This window comes from Mercenaria mercenaria, chromosome 19 (assembly GCF_021730395.1).
Source record: "Mercenaria mercenaria strain notata chromosome 19, MADL_Memer_1, whole genome shotgun sequence".
Classification (NCBI taxonomy): domain Eukaryota; kingdom Metazoa; phylum Mollusca; class Bivalvia; order Venerida; family Veneridae; genus Mercenaria; species Mercenaria mercenaria.
This window is the reverse complement of record NC_069379.1, coordinates 11,346,948-11,367,027: the sequence shown is the minus strand read 5'-3', so window position 1 is coordinate 11,367,027 and position 20,080 is coordinate 11,346,948. Positions and strand designations below refer to the sequence as shown.

The 20,080-nt window shown below is 41.6% G+C and overlaps 1 protein-coding gene across 1 annotated transcript in view; it reads left to right on the top strand.

Moving 5' to 3' along the window:
* Window positions 1-19,428, top strand: part of LOC123541837 (uncharacterized) — a 30,910-nt gene extending 11,482 nt beyond the window's left edge. Inside the window, exon 7 of the mRNA XM_053531160.1 lies at window positions 19,270-19,428. Coding sequence (XP_053387135.1) covers window positions 19,270-19,428 — 159 coding nt within the window. The remainder of the gene's footprint in view (window positions 1-19,269) is intronic.
* The last annotated feature ends 652 nt before the right edge of the window (window positions 19,429-20,080 follow it).

Sequence of the window (20,080 nt, the reverse complement as noted above, 5' to 3'; positions counted from 1 at the left end):
CCAGAAACGCACCCGTAGAAATCGGCATTTCTCGCCAGGTCGGGACCTGTAAGAAATTCGAGTTTTGGGGTGATTTTGGCCCCCCGGATTTTTTGCTTCCATCTCATGCTAGGATGGTCCTACAAGACCAAGCACTCGCCCACTTTCAAATGTAAGTGCAGAAACGGCCAGAAACGCTACCCGTAGAAATCGGCATTTCTCGCCAGGTCGGGACCTGTAAGAAATTCGAGTTTTGGGGTGATTTTGGCCACCCGGATTTTTTGCTTCCATCTCATGCTAGGATGGTCCTAGAAGACCAAGCACTCGCCCACTTTCAAATGTAAGTGCAAAAACGGCCAGAAACGCTACCCGTAGAAATCGGCATTTCTCGCCAGGTCGGGACCTGTAAGAAATTCGAGTTTTGGGTGATTTTGGCACCCGGATTTTTTGCTTCCATCTCATGCTAGGATGGTCCTAGAAGACCAAGCACTCGCCCACTTTCAAATGTAAGTGCAGAAACGGCCAGAAACGCTACCCGTAGAAATCGGCATTTCTCGCCAGGTCGGGACCTGTAAGAAATTCGAGTTTTGGGTGATTTTGGCCACCCGGATTTTTTGTTCCATCTCATGCTAGGATGGTCTAGAAGACCAAGCACTCGCCCACTTTCAAATGTAAGTGCAGAAACGGCCAGAAACGCTACCCGTAGAAATCGGCATTTCTCGCCAGGTCGGGACCTGAAAGAAATTCGAGTTTTGGGGTGATTTTGGCCACCCGGATTTTTTGCTTCCATCTCATGCTAGGATGGTCCTAGAAGACCAAGCACTCGCCCACTTTCAAATGTAAGTGTAGAAACGGCCAGAAACGCTACCCGTAGAAATCGGCATTTCTCGCCAGGTCGGGACCTGTAAGAAATTCGAGTTTTGGGGTGATTTTGGCCACCCGGATTTTTTGCTTCCATCTCATGCTAGGATGGTCCTAGAAGACCAAGCACTCGCCCACTTTCAAATGTAAGTGCAGAAACGGCCAGAAACGCTACCCGTAGAAATCGGCATTTCTCGCCAGGTCGGGACCTGAAAGAAATTCGAGTTTTGGGGTGATTTTGGCCACCCGGATTTTTTGCTTCCATCTCATGCTAGGATGGTCCTAGAAGACCAAGCACTCGCCCACTTTCAAATGTAAGTGCAGAAACGGCCAGAAACGCTACCCGTAGAAATCGGCATTTCTCGCCAGGTCGGGACCTGTAAGAAATTCGAGTTTTGGGGTGATTTTGGCCACCCGGATTTTTTGCTTCCATCTCATGCTAGGATGGTCCTAGAAGACCAAGCACTCGCCCACTTTCAAATGTAAGTGCAGAAACGGCCAGAAACGCTACCCTAGAAATCGGCATTTCTCGCCAGGTCGGGACCTGAAAGAAATTCGAGTTTTGGGGTGATTTTGGCCACCCGGATTTTTTGCTTCCATCTCATGCTAGGATGGTCCTAGAAGACCAAGCACTCGCCCACTTTCAAATGTAAGTGCAGAAACGGCCAGAAACGCAAACCCGTAGAAATCGGCATTTCTCGCCAGGTCGGACCTGTAAGAAATTCGAGTTTTGGGTGATTTTGGCCACCCGGATTTTTTGCTTCCATCTCATGCTAGGATGGTCCTAGAAGACCAAGCACTCGCCACTTTCAAATCTAAGTGCAGAAACGGCCAGAAACGCTACCCGTAGAAATCGGCATTTCTCGCCAGGTCGGGACCTGTAAGAAATTCGAGTTTTTGGGGGATTTTGGCCACCCGGATTTTTTGCTTCCATCTCATGCTAGGATGGTCCTAGAAGACCAAGCACTCACCCACTTTCAAATCTAAGTGCAGAAACGGCCAGAAACGCTACCCGTAGAAATCGGAATTTCTCGCCAGGTCGGGACCTGTAAGAAATTCGAGTTTTGGGGTGATTTTGGCCACCCGGATTTTTTGCTTCCATCTCATGCTAGGATGGTCCTAGAAGACCAAGCACTCACCCACTTTCAAATCTAAGTGCAGAAACGGCCAGAAACGCTACCCGTAGAAATCGGCATTTCTCGCCAGGTCGGGACCTGTAAGAAATTCGAGTTTTGGGGTGATTTTGGCCACCCGGATTTTTTGCTTCCATCTCATGCTGGGATGGTCCTAGAAGACCAAGCACTCGCCCACTTTCAAATCTAAGTGCAGAAACGGCCAGAAACGCTACCCGTAGAAATCGGCATTTCTCGCCAGGTGGGGACCTGTAAGAAATTCGAGTTTTGGGGTGATTTTGGCCACCCGGATTTTTTGCTTCCATCTCATGCTAGGATGGTCCTAGAAGACCAAGCACTCGCCCACTTTCAAATCTAAGTGCAGAAACGGCCCCAGAAACGCTACCCGTAGAAATCGGCATTTCTCGCCAGGTCGGGACCTGTAAGAAATTCGAGTTTTGGGGTGATTTTGGCCACCCGGATTTTTTGCTTCCATCTCATGCTAGGATGGTCCTAGAAGACCAAGCACTCGCCCACTTTCAAATCTAAGTGCAGAAACGGCCAGAAACGCTACCCGTAGAAATCGGCATTTCTCGCCAGGTCGGGACCTGTAAGAAATTCGAGTTTTGGGGTGATTTTGGCCACCCGGATTTTTTGCTTCCATCTCATGCTAGGATGGTCCTTAGAAGACCAAGCACTCGCCCACTTTCAAATGTAAGTGCAGAAACGGCCAGAAACGCTACCCGTAGAAATCGGCATTTCTCGCCAGGTCGGGACCTGTAAGAAATTCGAGTTTTGGGGTGATTTTGGCCACCCGGATTTTTTGCTTCCATCTCATGCTAGGATGGTCCTAGAAGACCAAGCACTCGCCCACTTTCAAATCTAAGTGCAGAAACGGCCAGAAACGCTACCCGTAGAAATCGGCATTTCTCGCCAGGTCGGGACCTGTAAGAAATTCGAGTTTTGGGGTGATTTTGGCCACCCGGATTTTTTGCTTCCATCTCATGCTAGGATGGCCCTAGAAGACCAAGCACTCGCCCACTTTCAAATCTAAGTGCAGAAACGGCCAGAAACGCTACCCGTAGAAATCGGCATTTCTCGCCAGGTCGGGACCTGTAAGAAATTCGAGTTTTGGGGTGATTTTGGCACCCGGATTTTTTGCTTCCATCTCATGCTAGGATGGTCCTAGAAGACCAAGCACTCGCCCACTTTCAAATGTAAGTGCAGAAACGGCCAGAAACGCTACCCGTAGAAATCGGCATTTCTCGCCAGGTCGGGACCTGTAAGAAATTCGAGTTTTGGGGTGATTTTGGCCACCCGGATTTTTTGCTTCCATCTCATGCTAGGATGGTCCTAGAAGACCAAGCACTCGCCCACTTTCAAATGTAAGTGCTGAAACGGCCAGAAACAATGCCGATTTCTACGGGTAGCGTTTCTGGCCGTTTCTGCACTTAGATTTGAAAGTGGGTGAGTGCTTGGTCTTCTAGGACCATCCTAGCATGAGATGGAAGCAAAAAATCCGGGTGGCCAAAATCACCCCAAAACTCGAATTTCTTACAGGTCCCGACCTGGCGAGAAATGCCGATTTCTACGGGTAGCGTTTCTGGCCGTTTCTGCACTTAGATTTGAAAGTGGGCGAGTGCTTGGTCTTCTAGGACCATCCTAGCATGAGATGGAAGCAAAAAATCCGGGTGGCCAAAATCACCCCAAAACTCGAATTTCTTACAGGTCCCGACCTGGCGAGAAATGCCGATTTCTACGGGTAGCGTTTCTGGCCGTTTCTGCACTTAGATTTGAAAGTGGGTGAGTGCTTGGTCTTCTAGGACCATCCTAGTATGAGATGGAAGCAAAAAATCCGGGTGGCCAAAATCACCCCAAAACTCGAGTCTCAACCTGGCGAGAAATACCGATTTCTACGGGTAGCGTTTCTGACCGTTTCTACACTTAGATTTGAAAGTAGGTGAGTGCTTGGTCTTCTACGACCATCCTAGCATGAGATGGAAGCAAAAAATTCGGGTGGCCAAAATCACCCCAAAACTCGAATTTCTGACAGGTCCCGACCTGGCGAGAAATGCCGATTTCTATGGGTAGCTTTGGTGGCCGTTTCTGCACTTAGATTTGAAAGTGGGTGAGTGCTTGGTCTTCTAGGACCATCCTAGCATGAGATGGAAGCAAAAAATCCGGGTGGCCAAAATCACCCCAAAACTCGAATTTCTTACAGGTCCCGACCTGGCGAGAAATGCCGATTTCTACGGGTAGCGTTTCTGGCCGTTTCTGCACTTAGATTTGAAAGTGGGTGAGTGCTTGGTCTTCTAGGACCATCCTAGCATGAGATGGAAGCAAAAAATCCGGGTGGCCAAAATCACCCCAAAACTCGAATTTCTTACAGGTCCCGACCTGGCGAGAAATGCCGATTTCTACGGGTAGCGTTTCTGGCCGTTTCTGCACTTAGATTTGAAAGTGGGTGAGTGCTTGGTCTTCTAGGACCATCCTAGCATGAGATGGAAGCAAAAAATCCGGGTGGCCAAAATCACCCCAAAACTCGAATTTCTTACAGATCCCGACCTGGCGAGAAATGCCGATTTCTACGGGTAGCGTTTCTGGCCGTTTCTGCACTTAGATTTGAAAGTGGGTGAGTGCTTGGTCTTCAACGACCGTCCTATCATGAGATGGAAGCAAAAAATCCGTGTGGCCAAAATCACCCCAAAACTCGAATTTCTTACAGGTCCCGACCTGGCGAGGAGTGCCGATTCCTACGGGTAGCGTTTCTGGCCGTTTCTGCACTTAGATTTGAAGTGGGTGAGTGCTTGATCTTCTAGGCCCATCCTAGCATGAGATGGAATCAAAAAATCCGGGTGGCCAAAATCACCCCAAAACTCGAATTTCTTACAGGTCCCGACCTGGCGAGAAATGCCGATTTCTACGGGTAGCGTTTCTGGCCGTTTCTGCACTTAGATTTGAAAGTGGGTGAGTGCTTGGTCTTCTAGGACCATCCTAGCATGAGATGGAAGCAAAAAATCCGGGTGGCCAAAATCACCCCAAAACTCGAATTTCTTACAGGTCCCGACCTGGCGAGAAATGCCCATTTCTACGGGTAGCGTTTCTGGCCGTTTCTGCACTTAGATTTGAAAGTGGGTGAGTGCTTGGTCTTCTAGGACCATCCTAGCATGAGATGGAAGCAAAAAATCCGGGTGGCCAAAATCACCCCAAAACTCGAATTTCTTACAGGTCCCGACCTGGCGAGAAATGCCCATTTCTACGGGTAGCGTTTCTGGCCGTTTCTGCACTTAGATTTGAAAGTGGGTGAGTGCTTGGTCTTCTAGGACCATCCTAGCATGAGATGGAAGCAAAAAGTCCGGGTGGCCAAAATAACCCCAAAACTCGAATTTCTTACAGATTACCTGTCGACAAATCCCGGATTCTTGAGTGTTCGCATACGAATGCAGACACCAGGCCTGGCAAGAGAACTCTCTTAATAGATATAATCCAATAATGTTCACTTCAGGGTTTTAAATGTGATATATTCCTTTTGATATATCCATGGTTTTTCAGTATTTTTTTATTTTTAAAGCAATGCGAATTGACAAAGATAAACAAAACGAAAACGGACTCTGACATCATGATCAGAACAATAGCCATGAGAAGTCTTCGAATAGTCAAGCTTGTCACTATTTTAAAGTGTACATAAATTTATATATACCCTGTGTTCTACGGAAACAAGCTTTAACAAGACTTTTTTTATTAGTTGAGACTGCCTGGATCTTGATTTTAGTGTATTTATTTGTTGCTGAAGCGATATAACCTGCGATTTGCCGATTATAAAAGTTGAACAGGGATTGCATGTGATGTACATCTTCCCCTTTAATCATACATATTCATATATTCATGCATTTAGTAAAAATGAAATCTTATAAACCTAAACCGATATGGGAAATTTATACGTGACATGTACATGTAGTACCATGCTACTATGAAAAGACCAGTCATGATACCGAAATTCTTGCCAAGTTTAATTGTCAGATAACAACCAGTACCAAGATATTAACCTGACCGGAAATATCCCTCTAATTAACATGAGGGCCGTCATGGCCCCCTATCACTCAAGTGAGTAATATTACACTATACATGTTATTAAATCTTCGATTTTTACCATTTTAGGGGTCATAACGCTAAGACAAATAGCGTGATATGGCTACTTTTTGAGATCTTAATGATATAACTCTAGGACAAATGGTGCTATATAGCTGGTTTTCGCAAGGAACCGAGATGTTATAGATATGTAACTTCTATACAAGTTTGGTCAGACACTCACAAAGCTGCGGATATGACCACCTGGATAAACGTGGAGAGGAAGTGGAGACCTGGCAAGATGATAACAAGCTAAACCTCATCAACAAGCCAGATGACCCCCCCCCCCCCCCCCCCCCCCCCCCCCCCCCCCCCAACTTTTTACTCCAGAAGCTGACGAACAACATCAACCCCTGATCTTGCTTTATGTACTGATGACATACATGGACATGTCAAGCGGGAAGTCATTGAACAATAGGAGGTAGCGACCATCGCCCAGTCCAACTCACTATGGACCGTATAGCCTCTACTTCATCTAACATCCCCAGATGGAACTACAGGAAGGCCAGATGGACCTTTTACCAAAGTCTGAGTGATGAGCTCTGTAAAGACATCAGAGTGGAAGGTAGAGACATCAACCGGGTTGTCAAAGACTTCACGCCAGTATACTTAAGGATGCTTACAGCGCCATTCCAAGGGGAGCAAGAAAGGACTAAAAAGCCCTACTGGAGTGATGAGTTGGAGAATCTACAAGCAAAGTTATCAGAAGCCAGGGAGGAAGCAGAAAACAATCCCTCACAAGAAAATAACCTCTCTCTACAGCAAGCCAAGGCCAAATTCCTCAGGCACAAACGGGAAGCACAGAGGAAGAGCTGGAGAAACAAAACAGCCTCGCTCAACCTAGAGCGAGATGGCCAAAAGCTGTGGAGATTGGCGAGACAGCTGAACGATGAAGAAACAGGAAGAGGCTCAGTAACTTTGGAAGAGAATGGTGAACTGTTGATGGGTAAACAAGCGGCAAACACTTTTGCCTCTGGTTACAAAGATGTTTCCAACATCCCCATCAACAGGGAACGGCAAAGGGAAGCCCGAAGAGAAAAAAGGGAAAGGCAGACAAGCCAAGTGACACCAGAATGCATGAAGCAGGGTCTTAAACTGCATGAGCTACAGACAGCTCTTAGGCAGTTGAAGACAAAGAAGTCTCCTGGACCAGATGGAGTCACAAAATAAAATGCTGACCCATCTAGGCACTGAAGCAATTTGCAAACTCCTGGAAATTTACAACTACAGCTGGACATAAGGACTGCTTCCACAGATATGGAAAGAGGCAGTCATGATCCCCATCCACAAGAAAGGGAAGGATCCAAAGAAGGCTGCAAGCTACCGCCCAATCAGCCTAACCAGCTGTGTTGGAAAGACCATGGAGAGGATTGTGAATGCACGCCTGAAGTGGTACATGGAGACTAACAACCTATTTGCAACGCAACAAGCTGGCTTCAGACAATTCCGCTCCACTGAGGACCAGACCACTTATCTATCGCAAGAGATAGAGGACGCCTTCCAAAGCAAAAAGTCGTGCTTACAACATGGATTGATCTGCAGAGAGCGTTTGACAAAGTCTGGACTGATGGACCCCGTCAAGCTGATGAGGACTGGAGTAGGATGTCACATGCTGAGGTGGAATAAGTCATACCTCCACAACAGGAGAGCAAGAGTCAGTTTAGAACATGCCAGCAGTAGGAAGTTCCTGTTGCGTCATGGCGTCCCACAAGGCGGAGTCTTATCCCCTACACTCTTCTTGCTTTTCATCAATGATCTGGTGTCTGAACTACCGAAATGAGTTAAGGCTGCTCTCTACGCTGACGACTGACGATCTGGTGTTATGGTGTAAGGAAGAACATGCCACTACAGCCACATACAGGATGCAAGAAGCCATCAACAAGCTTTCAGCTTGGGCTGAAGATTGGTGTGTATCGATCAATACAGAGAAATCGTCCACCACACTATTCTCCCTGTCGTCAAAGCAGAGGGCGGGTAAAATCAAGATGGGAAATACTTCGCTGATTGAAGCAGACGAGGCAAAATACCTTGGAGTGACCTTTGACAAACGGCTAACCTGGAAGCCCCACATTAGTCAAGCAGAATGGGAAGGCCGTAAAAAGCTTGCCATGATGCGCAAACTTGCTGGAACAACGTGGGGAGCAAATGAGCAAATACTCAAGACAGTATATCAGGGAACAGTGAGACCCCATTTAGAGTATAGCTCAACTACCTGGTCCACTACTGCCAAAACTAACCAACAGGCTTTAGACAAGGTTCAGAACCAAGCATTGCGGATCATGACAGGTGCTACAAAGTCTACACCAATCTCCTTCATGGAGAAGCTAACAGGCACACAGCCGTTACAAGACAGAAGACATGCAAAGGTTCTGCTTCAAGCAGAGAAGTTCAGGTCTTTTCAAGACCGTCCCATGAAAGCCAAGCTAGATGGCTATACAAGAATCGGCTGAAACGTAGCAGCTTCGTACATGAGGCAAAGAAACTCAACCGAGAGTTCAAACTGAGCTGAGCATTCCAACGACTCCCTTAGGTAGTGAAGACATCATAACCCACTAGCGAATGATCTGTCCTCAGTGACTGTGAGACTTGCTGTTCCTCGTCTTCAAACCGCGGGAAGCATAGAGGATGAAGGCATTCGGAAGAGCCTCACACTTGCTATAATCAATGAAGACTATCCTCCGGAATTATGGACTCATGTCTATACAGACGGATCAGCCACATGTGCCGTCAAAGATGGAGGAGCAGGAGTTTTCATTCAATATCCATCTGGCAAGAGCGAAACACTACATGCAGCCACAGGAAAACACTGCAGCAACTACAAGGCAGAGACTGAAGCACTCATGAAGGCCGTCTGAATGGTTGAAGACTCGGCAGAAGAAAGCTCCTCAGTCGTCTTTTTCACAGATGCACTGTCTGTCATGGAAGCTCTGATCAACAATAAAGCTCCGCAGCTAGCCAGGGGAATGCAGAGCCTGAGTATAACCTGCAAAGTAGCACTTCAGTGGATTCCATCCCATTGTGGACGTGCAGGCAATGAAGAGGCAGACAAACTGGCTAAGCTAGGAGCTCAGTCAGAACAACCAACAGTACCTGTGAGTTACAAGGAGAAAGTCACCATCATCAAGGCACTAACGAGACCAAGGATGGAGGAAGATGCTTTTCATCTCCTTGATCGGTCTGAACAAGTGATGATGGTCAGGCTCCGCTCAGGGCACAACAAGCTCAATGCTCACATGAAATACAAGAAATACAGACTGACATCATCGCCAACTTGTCCATGTGGTGAAGAAGATCAGACTGCGGAGCATATACTTCAGAGATGTAAAAGGCACGATCAGGAGCGAGCTGCGACTTGGCCAGTAGATACCTCAATTAGGGCTGTCATTGATTGGGTCTTTGACATATCGACGATACCGATATATCGGAAGACAGATATCGACGATACATCGATATATCGATTATTAAGTTAAAGTAACAACCTATTTGTTCATGTACATGCTATATAGGGCTGTCATCGATAGCCTAAGATCCTCAATGCCTCCATACAGTTTCTGGTGGATTGAGGTTAGGGCTGTCATCGATAGAAACGATATCGATGTATCAACGATATTTTTGGTCGATCGATTATCGATTCCCATTTTAAAAAATCGATATTTTACACAGAGAAAAAAAAACTATATAGATAAACACTCAGACACTCTAAAACAACTTTACTGCCTGCAAAAATGCGCCCTTAGTAACGGAAGTTGTCAACAAAGGTCATGTCTAAACTTATACCGTAGCAGTCTTTTCCAACTAGTCGGCACAACCTGTATGGGGAAATACATAAATACAAATAAAAAACATGAAAAGCTGACAATTAAACTAAAAATAACATTAACAAGAAGGTATATAGCATGTACATGAACAAATAGGTTGTTACTTTAACTTAATAATCGATATATCGATGTATCGTCGATATCTGTCTTCCGATATATCGGTATCGTCGATATGTCAAAGACCCAATCAATGACAGCCCTAATGCTATATACCTTCTTGTTGTTTTAGAGTCTGAGTGTTTATCTATATAGTTTTTCTTCTCTGTGTAAAATATCGATTTTTTAAAATGGGAATCGATAATCGATCGACCAAAAAATATCGTTGATACATCGATATCGTTTCTATCGATGACAGCCCTAACCTCAATCCACCAGAAACTGTATGGAGGCATTGAGGATCTTAGGCAAACCACAAGTTTCATCGAGGCTACTGGTCTGAAAGTGTAGATGCGAACGACAAGAAGAAGAAGAAGAAGTTTGGTCAAAATGAAATAAAAAATATGGTCTCTATTGTGTTCACAAGACTAAAATAAGCAAATTGTGCCATTTCATCCATAACTCCGAGACAAATGGCGCGATATGGCTGTTTTAAAAGGAAGTGAGATCCTATATAAGTTTAATAAAAATGAAATAATAAATGTAGTCTCCATTGTGTTGACAATGATAAAATCAGCATTTTTATGCCAATTCAGGGGCCGTAACTCTCAAGTCAAATGGTACAATACGGTTGTTTTTGAAAGGAACCGAGATCTTATAGATATATATAAGTTGTGTGCAAGGTTAGTCAAAATAAACAAAAAAAATGTGATCTCTATCACTTTTATAAGGCTAAAATCAGTAATTATTGCCATCTCAGGGGCCATAACTCCAAGACGAATGAGGTGATATGGCTGGTTTTCGAAAGGAACCGAGATATCATAGATATATATTAGTTCTGTACAAGTTTTGTCAAAATCAAATAACAAATGTTGTCTCCATCGTAATCACAAGAAAAATTTGAACGGACGGACGGTCGGACGACGGACGATGTACAAAGGGTGACCACAATAGCTTACTTTGTCATTTCGTACAAGTGAGCTAAAACATGTTACAAATGTGTTTCAGATGTAAAAATGCTCTTTTTTGTTCATTTTTCCGATCGAAAATGACATGTGACAAATGTGATCAAATGTCACATCAAAAATCGGCATCGATCACATTCGTCTCAAAAATTGTTACATATGTGCTTGATTTCTGTTACATATGCGATCGCATGTGTAACACTAGTTACAAATGCGATCTGAAACGAATGTGGTCCTACAGCGCTCTCTTTACTGAGTTAAATGGGCGGCAAATCTACATAATATACATATATGCCCTGTCAGTATTGCGCATTATGGTAGTTAATTCAATCATTTTAGAGTCAAACTTATAATTGTCTAAACCATCACCCGATTATCAACAAAACACGAATCTGATGTAATTTGCGCGGGCACGTCATGACGCTGTGAAAAGAATTATTCCTCATAGCTTGACTGTAAATACAATTTATAAAAATAATGTTTTCGTTAATTTGAAATATGTTAATGTAAAAAAAATGCATGATCCATTATAATGCATAAATAAGAAAAGAACGTTTCCATAACAATTTATCAATTTAAAGATGGTTATTTCTCTGTCAGTTATAATTACCTGTTGATAGCACTTGCCCTATTAGAAGAATTCGAAATGTAAAATAAATCCTACTAATGATTTGGTTAAACAAATGACAAAATTGACTGATTATCTTTCCTGACAGTTAGTTAACGCAGTTGAATCTAGGATGCCGAAAATATCATAAATTTGTGCAGTGAAAACTGCTTCCTTTTGAACAAACGGATCTGTTACATGTATTTTACATGTTTTCCATGCATGTTAACAGGGGATAAGCGAATGTTTCAAGGTTTATTGATTGGTTGTATAATATTTTTCTTATTTTAACAAATAAACATTTAGTTACCGTTTAGACGCAAGCAAATCTTAAATGTTAGAGACTGTGGAATACTACTTAGCTTCAGGTTGTAAATTACGTGACTCTTGCAGCTGTTTATGAATATTACTATAACACAATTTCTTGGATGTGGGAAATTCGTTTCTCTAGCTTGTGGATGGAATGTGTTCGGTAACCATTATCTGACAAAAATATTATATATTAACAAGATTTATGTTGTGCCAATTTTTATAATAGACACGTTCAAAGCGCTTAAAATATAAAGGCAGCCACTCATGGTGCCAAATCGTCCTCGGCTGGTACAGACACAGAAGAGCGATCTGACCAGAGGGACTGAGCAAGAGAAAACCCCTATTAGTGGAGCAGGATATTGCAAAAATACTTCAGTTGATGATACAAGCATCAAATTTACAGGACAGTAATTACCTGGCATGCGCTTTAACATAAGATCAAGGGCCACTTGAAATAATGTCGTTTTCAAGATGGCCGCCGAAAAAACAAAATGGCCGTCATTTTTTATTTACTTTACAGTACTTTATTTGAGGCAAGCATGTAATACATTAAAACGATAGCATTTTTATGCCCCCAGCATCTACTGATGCGGGAGGCATATATTGATTGTCCTGTCCGTCCGTTTGTTCGTCCGTACGTCCGTCCATACGAGCTTAACCAGATGGGGCCGTTTTGTCTAGCATCAATACCCCTTACTAGAATGACTCTAGTGTTGTTATATTTTCTGGTCCTTCGGGATAATTGATTTCAACTCATTTAGATTTGAAGATTGAATACTGCTTAAGCCGGTGCTAGTGGGCGTGGGCAGTGTTGCATTTTCCATTACTGTACTGCTCATGAACAGACTCAATCAAACCGAGTCTGCAATTTTCAATGTTTGCCTTGTTCTCGGTGCTTCTGAGGGATCTACTTTCCAGATTTTATTTTTGATACTAATGAAGATGGAACCTGTGACCACTCCTCATCTTCAGACATCACCTGACCTCAGTTTGACCTTGACCTTGACCTCATTTTGGACTAAGGTTGCTTTATATGGGCCGTCTCTTGGTTAACCAAATGGGACCGTTTCGTCTAGCATCAATACCCCATACAAGAATGAATTGAAACTAATATAGATGTAAACTGTAACCATTCCTCATCTTCAAACATCACCTGACCTCAGTTTGACCTTTACCTCGTTTTGGACTTAGGTGCAAAATCTACAGACAAGGATGCCACTGGGGGCATCAGGCGTTTATTGAACGCAGCTCCTTGGTTTTATTTATACACTTTCGTTTCAGTTTAGGACAGACTATCAATCTGTAGTATTCATATTCTTTTAATTTGTAATCAATTTTGTATGATTAAGCTCATGGCTTTAGACATCTCAACACTTAAGTTTTTATAACTTATAGTTTTGTTTTCGAACAATGGTAAAATCTGAAGCACACCAACCAATATAAGTTTTATATACATTACACTCGGATTACATTCAATGCAATAAATTAATATCGTTAAAAAATGCGTCTTATAAACCACGAGGGGATAAAGAAATAGGACAGCGTGAGTATTTGCACAGTCAAGAGCAACATTTTCTTATAATGTAAACCATGAAACTATACACATCGTGTTCTAACCAAAACAAAAAAGAAAAATATGCATATACTGCATTTAGTCATTTTCTTAACAGTTGCAACATCAAATTGCTGCGCATAACAGAACTAAGCAACTGGCACTTGCAATTTCCAGTACAGGAAGTCCTTTTGCAGCCACACTTTTGAAGGACCTGGAAGCATTCAGCTGTAACCGACAATTCCATCCAATAAGGGATCCACACATTGTTCTGCTTCAGCCACCCCCAGTTTGACGGAGGCGGCAGTTGCTTCATGGTAACAGCTGCTTTACCCCAGACATGGCTTGCCTGAAAAATTGCTCGTTTGATAAATTGTGTCGCAACCGGTAAAAGCAAGAAACAATGACAATGCCTGTGAGTGAGGACCAATAAGCAAGCCACAAAACATCAATACACTGCCATAGCAAGAACTAACTAATAATTGTAATTGTTCGGTTTCCTGTCAATGAGGCATGCTTTGCATGAACAAATATACGGTTATCGGCTTCTTCGAGATTACATGAAGCAAGCGCATTTCTGTTTATATCTAAACTGCAAACAATATTGGCACCTTCTGTTGCTATGATCATTTTATTGGTTTGCATAGTTATCATTATACCCCGAGATATCTAGGGGCTATTCTTGATTCCGGTCCATCCGTCTGTATACGGAATTTGTCTGCGCTATTTCTCAGCAATTATTCGCCAGTTTTCAATCAAACCTTGTACTTATTATCAGTACAAAGCCAAGTCGCGCATGTGCGAAGCTGGTTCCATTTGGATGATTTTTCACTTAGTTATGGCCTTCTATTTTTCTTTCTTTATATGTATATGGAAAACTTTTGTCCGCGCTATTCCTCGGTCATCATGTGCGAGACTTTTATCAAACCTTGCAATTATCATTGGTACCAAGTCAAGTTGTACATGTGAAAAGCATGTTCCATTTGAATTATTTTTCACATATTTATAGTCCTTTATTATTTTTTTCTATATATGTATATGGAAAAAAAGATGTCCGCGCTACTTATCAGTCATTGTATGCTAGACTTTTATCACATCTTGTTATTATTATTATCATTGGTACCAAGTGTAGTTATGCATGTGCGAAACACGTTCCATTTGAATGATTTTTGACTAAGTTGTGGTCCTTTATTTGTTTCAAATACGAACAGAGCTACATTGGATTTTTAAACATACTTTATACGTTAAGTATAACTAGTTGATGACCTTTGGTGATATAATAAAATAAAAAAGTGGAAACCCACAGGTCTCCAAACACGACATAAACGAAAATGTTGCAGGCTTGATTTGATTTGTGGTTATGGAGCCTGCATATCACAGAAACTGCCAAAAGACAAGATTAAAAAGCGGATTACATGGTCCCTTGACCATGACCTTGACCTACTACCTTAATTTCTTCTTTTTTAAGATATTGCCATAAAATTCGAACCACTTCTACAGTTTTGAACAAACATTTCGAAACTGACTTTCAGTGACCTTGATCTTGACCTACTTTCTTCTTTTTAAGGTACAGCAGTGAAATTTGGAGATCTTATACAGTTTTGCACAACAATTTTTGTGCGTCTTTGTACATTTTCTCCCTTACAATATACAAAGCAATGTATCATATTTTCAATAACCCTGTTCCTTTGACAATAAGCTGATGTCTGGGGGTATTCATCACCACTAGTGATACGTCTTGTTTTATCCGCACAAAAACTAAATAGTTTAGTTTTATTTTCAACGCATCTATGAAAGCTATTCCATAGTTTAGGAGGTCTTCTATTAAATTCTTTTCGCCATTATCAAAAGTTTAAAATAGAACATAAACAAAAGCACAGATACTTAAACTTACCATGATATATTCAAATTTGGTATCTGTTAATATAAAGTATGTACTATTATAATTTGAAGGCCAAGGGACTATCCTTTTACCGCCTTCAATATATATTTAACATCTTGCTGTATGGGATACGACTTGTTTTGATTTTTTATGTTATTCCTACGCCTAGAACGATTGCTCATCCAGTGACATGTAACTTCTGTGCGATCTGTATGCCATCCGGAGGACTGAAGCACCGTTCTCCTTGGCTCGGCTTTCCTGAGATGGCATATTCCATCTATTCGGAAACCACTCTTCAACCATCATGAATGCGGATCAAAGAGTATTTGGTAGACTTCATACACGTATTGAAGTTGTCACTGAACCCCATGCTGAGTTACATGACATTATGAACTTTATCAGTGTGCCCTTGTAGTGTTTGTAGTTCATTCAATAGAATCATTACACATATCATTTAGTCAAAGATTTTGTTTCAACTGATAAGCGATGGTTCAGTATTGCCATGATTTTGAGACTGTTTCTCAGTGAAACAAAGCAAGATATGAAGGACAGAACAAAGAAGAAATTGATAAGAAGAGACGTCCATATAAACCATATTAGCTTATTTCAGGCCAATATCATAATAATATGCTTTCAGGTTTATCTGGGACCAAGATCTAATCAATAGTCGATGGATATAGCACTGAAAGTAGAAAACTCAAACTTGGCCGTGATAAGAACGTTATCTAAATGTCTGGCGGTCATTTTAAAGGTGGCGACCTTCTTAAATGGGTCAATGTTTGGAAAATGCAACATTAAAAATAAAACTATCAGCTTATGGGAACAAATTGATAGGGAAAAACATGTTATATCACAATAAATGTGATATTTTAGAAACTTACAGATCCTGATTATATGAAAAATGCCTCAATTCTGGCAGCCATTTTGAAATTTGGAGGCCATCTTGAAAATGGATGATTTTTAGGTGGCCCTCGATCATTTTTGAATCTGAGCCATATGATGAACATTTAGTGTAAATTTCATACTTGTATCATCAAGTGAAGTATTTCCTTAGATTTTCTCTCTAAGCTGCTCCACTATATAACAGACAAGAAATCTATTAGATACAGGCCAGTCCGTCTAACATAGCCTACCTCTTTGCGAATGGACAAAGAAGTCCTTTAACGTGGCGGGTATAGGGTACTGAAATACGCAAAGCTTTCTGTTCGGGGAAGACCCAGTACCGGCTTCTAAGTTAAGAAAAACGCCCAAGACCGTCTCAGAAAAGTCAAGTGCCTTGACCGGGATAATAGCTATTGCGGGTAAGTCTAAACCTTTCGAGGATTACCCCAAGTGCAGACAGTATAACCATTGCAAAACAGATTTTAATCACCATAGTGGTTCTTTCATACTTGCAAGTACAACATGTATTGCAAGTTTCAAAGTAAGAGCATGTTTTTGTGAGATCATGATCGGTTATAACATATAAAATAAAGACTTTTGCCAGAGACAATCTGCTATAGATTGTGGAATAGGATCTGCACAAGACGTAGCACGTGGATCTTATGGAGTGAGTATGCATGTATATGCAATATAACATCAATTAGCGGGTCAGTCCTCTTAATTGAACTATATGAGCATTGCGTCCAGAACTCTGAAAGTACTTGCTCTGACCAGAAACTAAGTTGTCTTGACATCAGACCGGTTTAAACACATCTGTTAGATGCAATAAGTCATTGTTTTCAAAGGATGAAGATCTTTATAAAAAGTAGAAAACTTATTGTGTCAAACAATAAAGACAACTATATTTGTATGTTTTATCCCTTGACAATGTAAATAACCATGCATATCAGACTACATAATTGAGCCGCGTCATAAGAAAACCAACATAGTGCGTTTTCGACCAGCATAGATCCAGACCAGCCTGTGCATTTGCGCAGCCTGGTCAGTATCCATTTGTTCGCTAACGGTTTCTCTAATTACAACAGGCTTTGAAAGCGAACAGCATGGATCCTGACCAGACTGCGCAAATGCACAGGCTGGTCTGGACCTATGCTGGTTGCGAAAGCAATGTGTTGGTTTTCTCATGGTGCACACATGTGATCATTAGACCAGATATTTACCCGGCTGTTACGATGAAGTCTAAATAAATAACCTTGTCAGTCAAACTTTATCCTGGACATTACTAAAAATGTCTGCTCGCATGTTTATGAAGAAGTAGCTAAACAGACTTGATATTTGAAATTATTGCGGCCTCTCTGTCCTTTATGGCGTCAAGTGTCCCTAATTCGAGTCTAAGATTAATGCAATGCCTGGGAATTAGCTCCGGTACTTGCTGTAATAGATCTATTACGGTTTTTATTCCCCGACGAAAGTCGGAGGGATATAATTTTGGCGTCGTCCGTCCGTCCGTCCTTCTGTCCGTCTTTCCGTCCGTCCGGCGCCATATCTAGGAAATAATTGGGAATATTTATTTAAAACTTCATATACATGTTCACCACAATGAGTTCCTGCGGCCCGTCAAGTTTCAGTCAGATTGCCCAAGTAACACCAGAGTTATGGCCCTTAGAAGTTTCTAGTGTTAACTATATAGGGTACTATAAATACATGTATAGCAATGTCTGCATCATAACTTTTGATATATTTGACCTAGAACTATGAAACTTAAACAGAATTTAGATCACCATAAAATGGTTGTGTACACACAATTTTATATGGATTTATGTGTAAATTAAGAGTAATTGCCCTTTAATTGTATAAAAATCCACATATTTGTACATAACAAACTTACCATTTGGTAGAATTTCATTGAATTTCTTTAATTCTTTTCCATGAACATTTATTGTAAACATGTGAAGTTGTGTACCCACACCTGGTCACCCACTTACCTTGATCACACACCTCCCGCTCCCCCCCATACCCCCACCCACATCCCACGACACCGCCCCCCCCCCCCCCCCCCCACCACCCCCGTAAAAAAAAAATATCTTTCCTTTTTTTAGATTTTTTTCAAACAAACTTCATAGACATGTTCACCACTGTAAGGTTATGAGGCCCATCAAGTTTCAGACAGATTGCCCAAGTAACACCAAAGTTATGGCCCTTAGAAGTTTCTAGTGTTAACTATATAGGGTACTATAGATCTATAGTTTCTGCATCATAACTTTTGATATATTTGACCTAGAACTATGAAACTTTAACAGAATTTAGAGCACTATAATGTGGTTGTGTACACACAATTTTGTACGGATTTCTTTTGTAACTTCAGAGTTATTGCCCTTTATTTGTCTAAAAATCCACATATTTGTACAAAACAAACCTACCATTTGACAGAATTTTATAAAATTTCTTTCATTCTTTTCTGTGAACATTTATTATAAACATGTGAAGTTGCGCACCCAAACCTGGTCACCCACTTGCCTTGGTCACACCCCTTCCTCTCCCGTTTCCCTGCTTCCCCATCCCCTAAAAAATAAATATATATATCTATATACATATATATATTTCCATTCCTTTTTTTTTAAATGTTCAAACCTTCAACATATTAAGTTGTGACTGCACAAACCTTGACCTCAGCCATGTTCAAGATATCTTACCTGTGTTCTCTTAAGGACATCTGTTCTTTTAAGTTCAAATATACTTGTTAAACAGCAACACCTGGTGCCAAACCACTCAAAGACAATATTTCGTTCCAGTTAAACTTCAAGCTCACATTTCATTTAACTGCATTTAATTTTAAAAGCTAAGCTTATTACAGTAAGCATTGTAACGCCGCATAGCAGCATCGCCGCATAAACGTGTTTTTCAACGCATAAACGTTTATGCGGCGACGCTCAACGCATAAAGCAGAAATTGCTTTTATGGGGCGCAACTGTGCCTTTTTGCCACATAGAGGATTAACTTAACCATTTATTATAAAGCTAAAAAATAGAGTTTTAATATTTCAACAAAAACGATGGTGATGACGTTGATGATGAGGATGATGATAATTATGATGATTCTGGCGTTGGTAATGATGATGGTGGTGGGGATGATGATGGTGGTGGTGGTTGTGATTGTGGAGATGATGGTGGTGGTTTTGATTGTGGAGATGATTGTGGTGGTTGTGATGATGTTGTTGATTATGATGATGATTAAGATTACGGCGTAGCATTTTACTGTCATTTTGAAAAAATACGGGAATGATGATGATGATGATAATTATGATGATGATGGTTGTGGGGATGATGATGGTGTTGGTGGTGGTTTCGATTGTAAATGATGATGCTGGCGTTGGTAATGATGATGGTGGTGGGGATGATGATGGTGGTGGTGGTTGTGATTGTGGAGATGATGGTGGTGGTTGTGATTGTGGAGATGATTGTGGTGGTTGTGATGATGTTGTTGATTATGATGATGATTAAGATTAGGGCGTAGTATATTACTGTCATTTTGAAAAAATACGGGAAAAGTAGGCAGGCAAATTGGTCAAATTTAAGGTAATATTTTAAAGTTGAGTCAAAATTGAAAGTTGAAAATAAATCATTACTCCCCTTGGAGTGTTCACATCTACATTTTCTTGGTTACAAATGACTAGTGCATAAAACACAATCAATGAAAGAAAGACGTCCATGATGACCCTATATCAGTCATCTGAGTCATCTTGTTTAAGTGCCCAAAACTAATGTTGTGTTGAAATTTTTGGAAACAATATAATCTTCAAAAGTTTGCCTTTCGTTGCCCTGGTAACCAGAGATATACGCTGATGACCTAGACGTGAATAAATTTCACAATCGCACAATTACCAGTG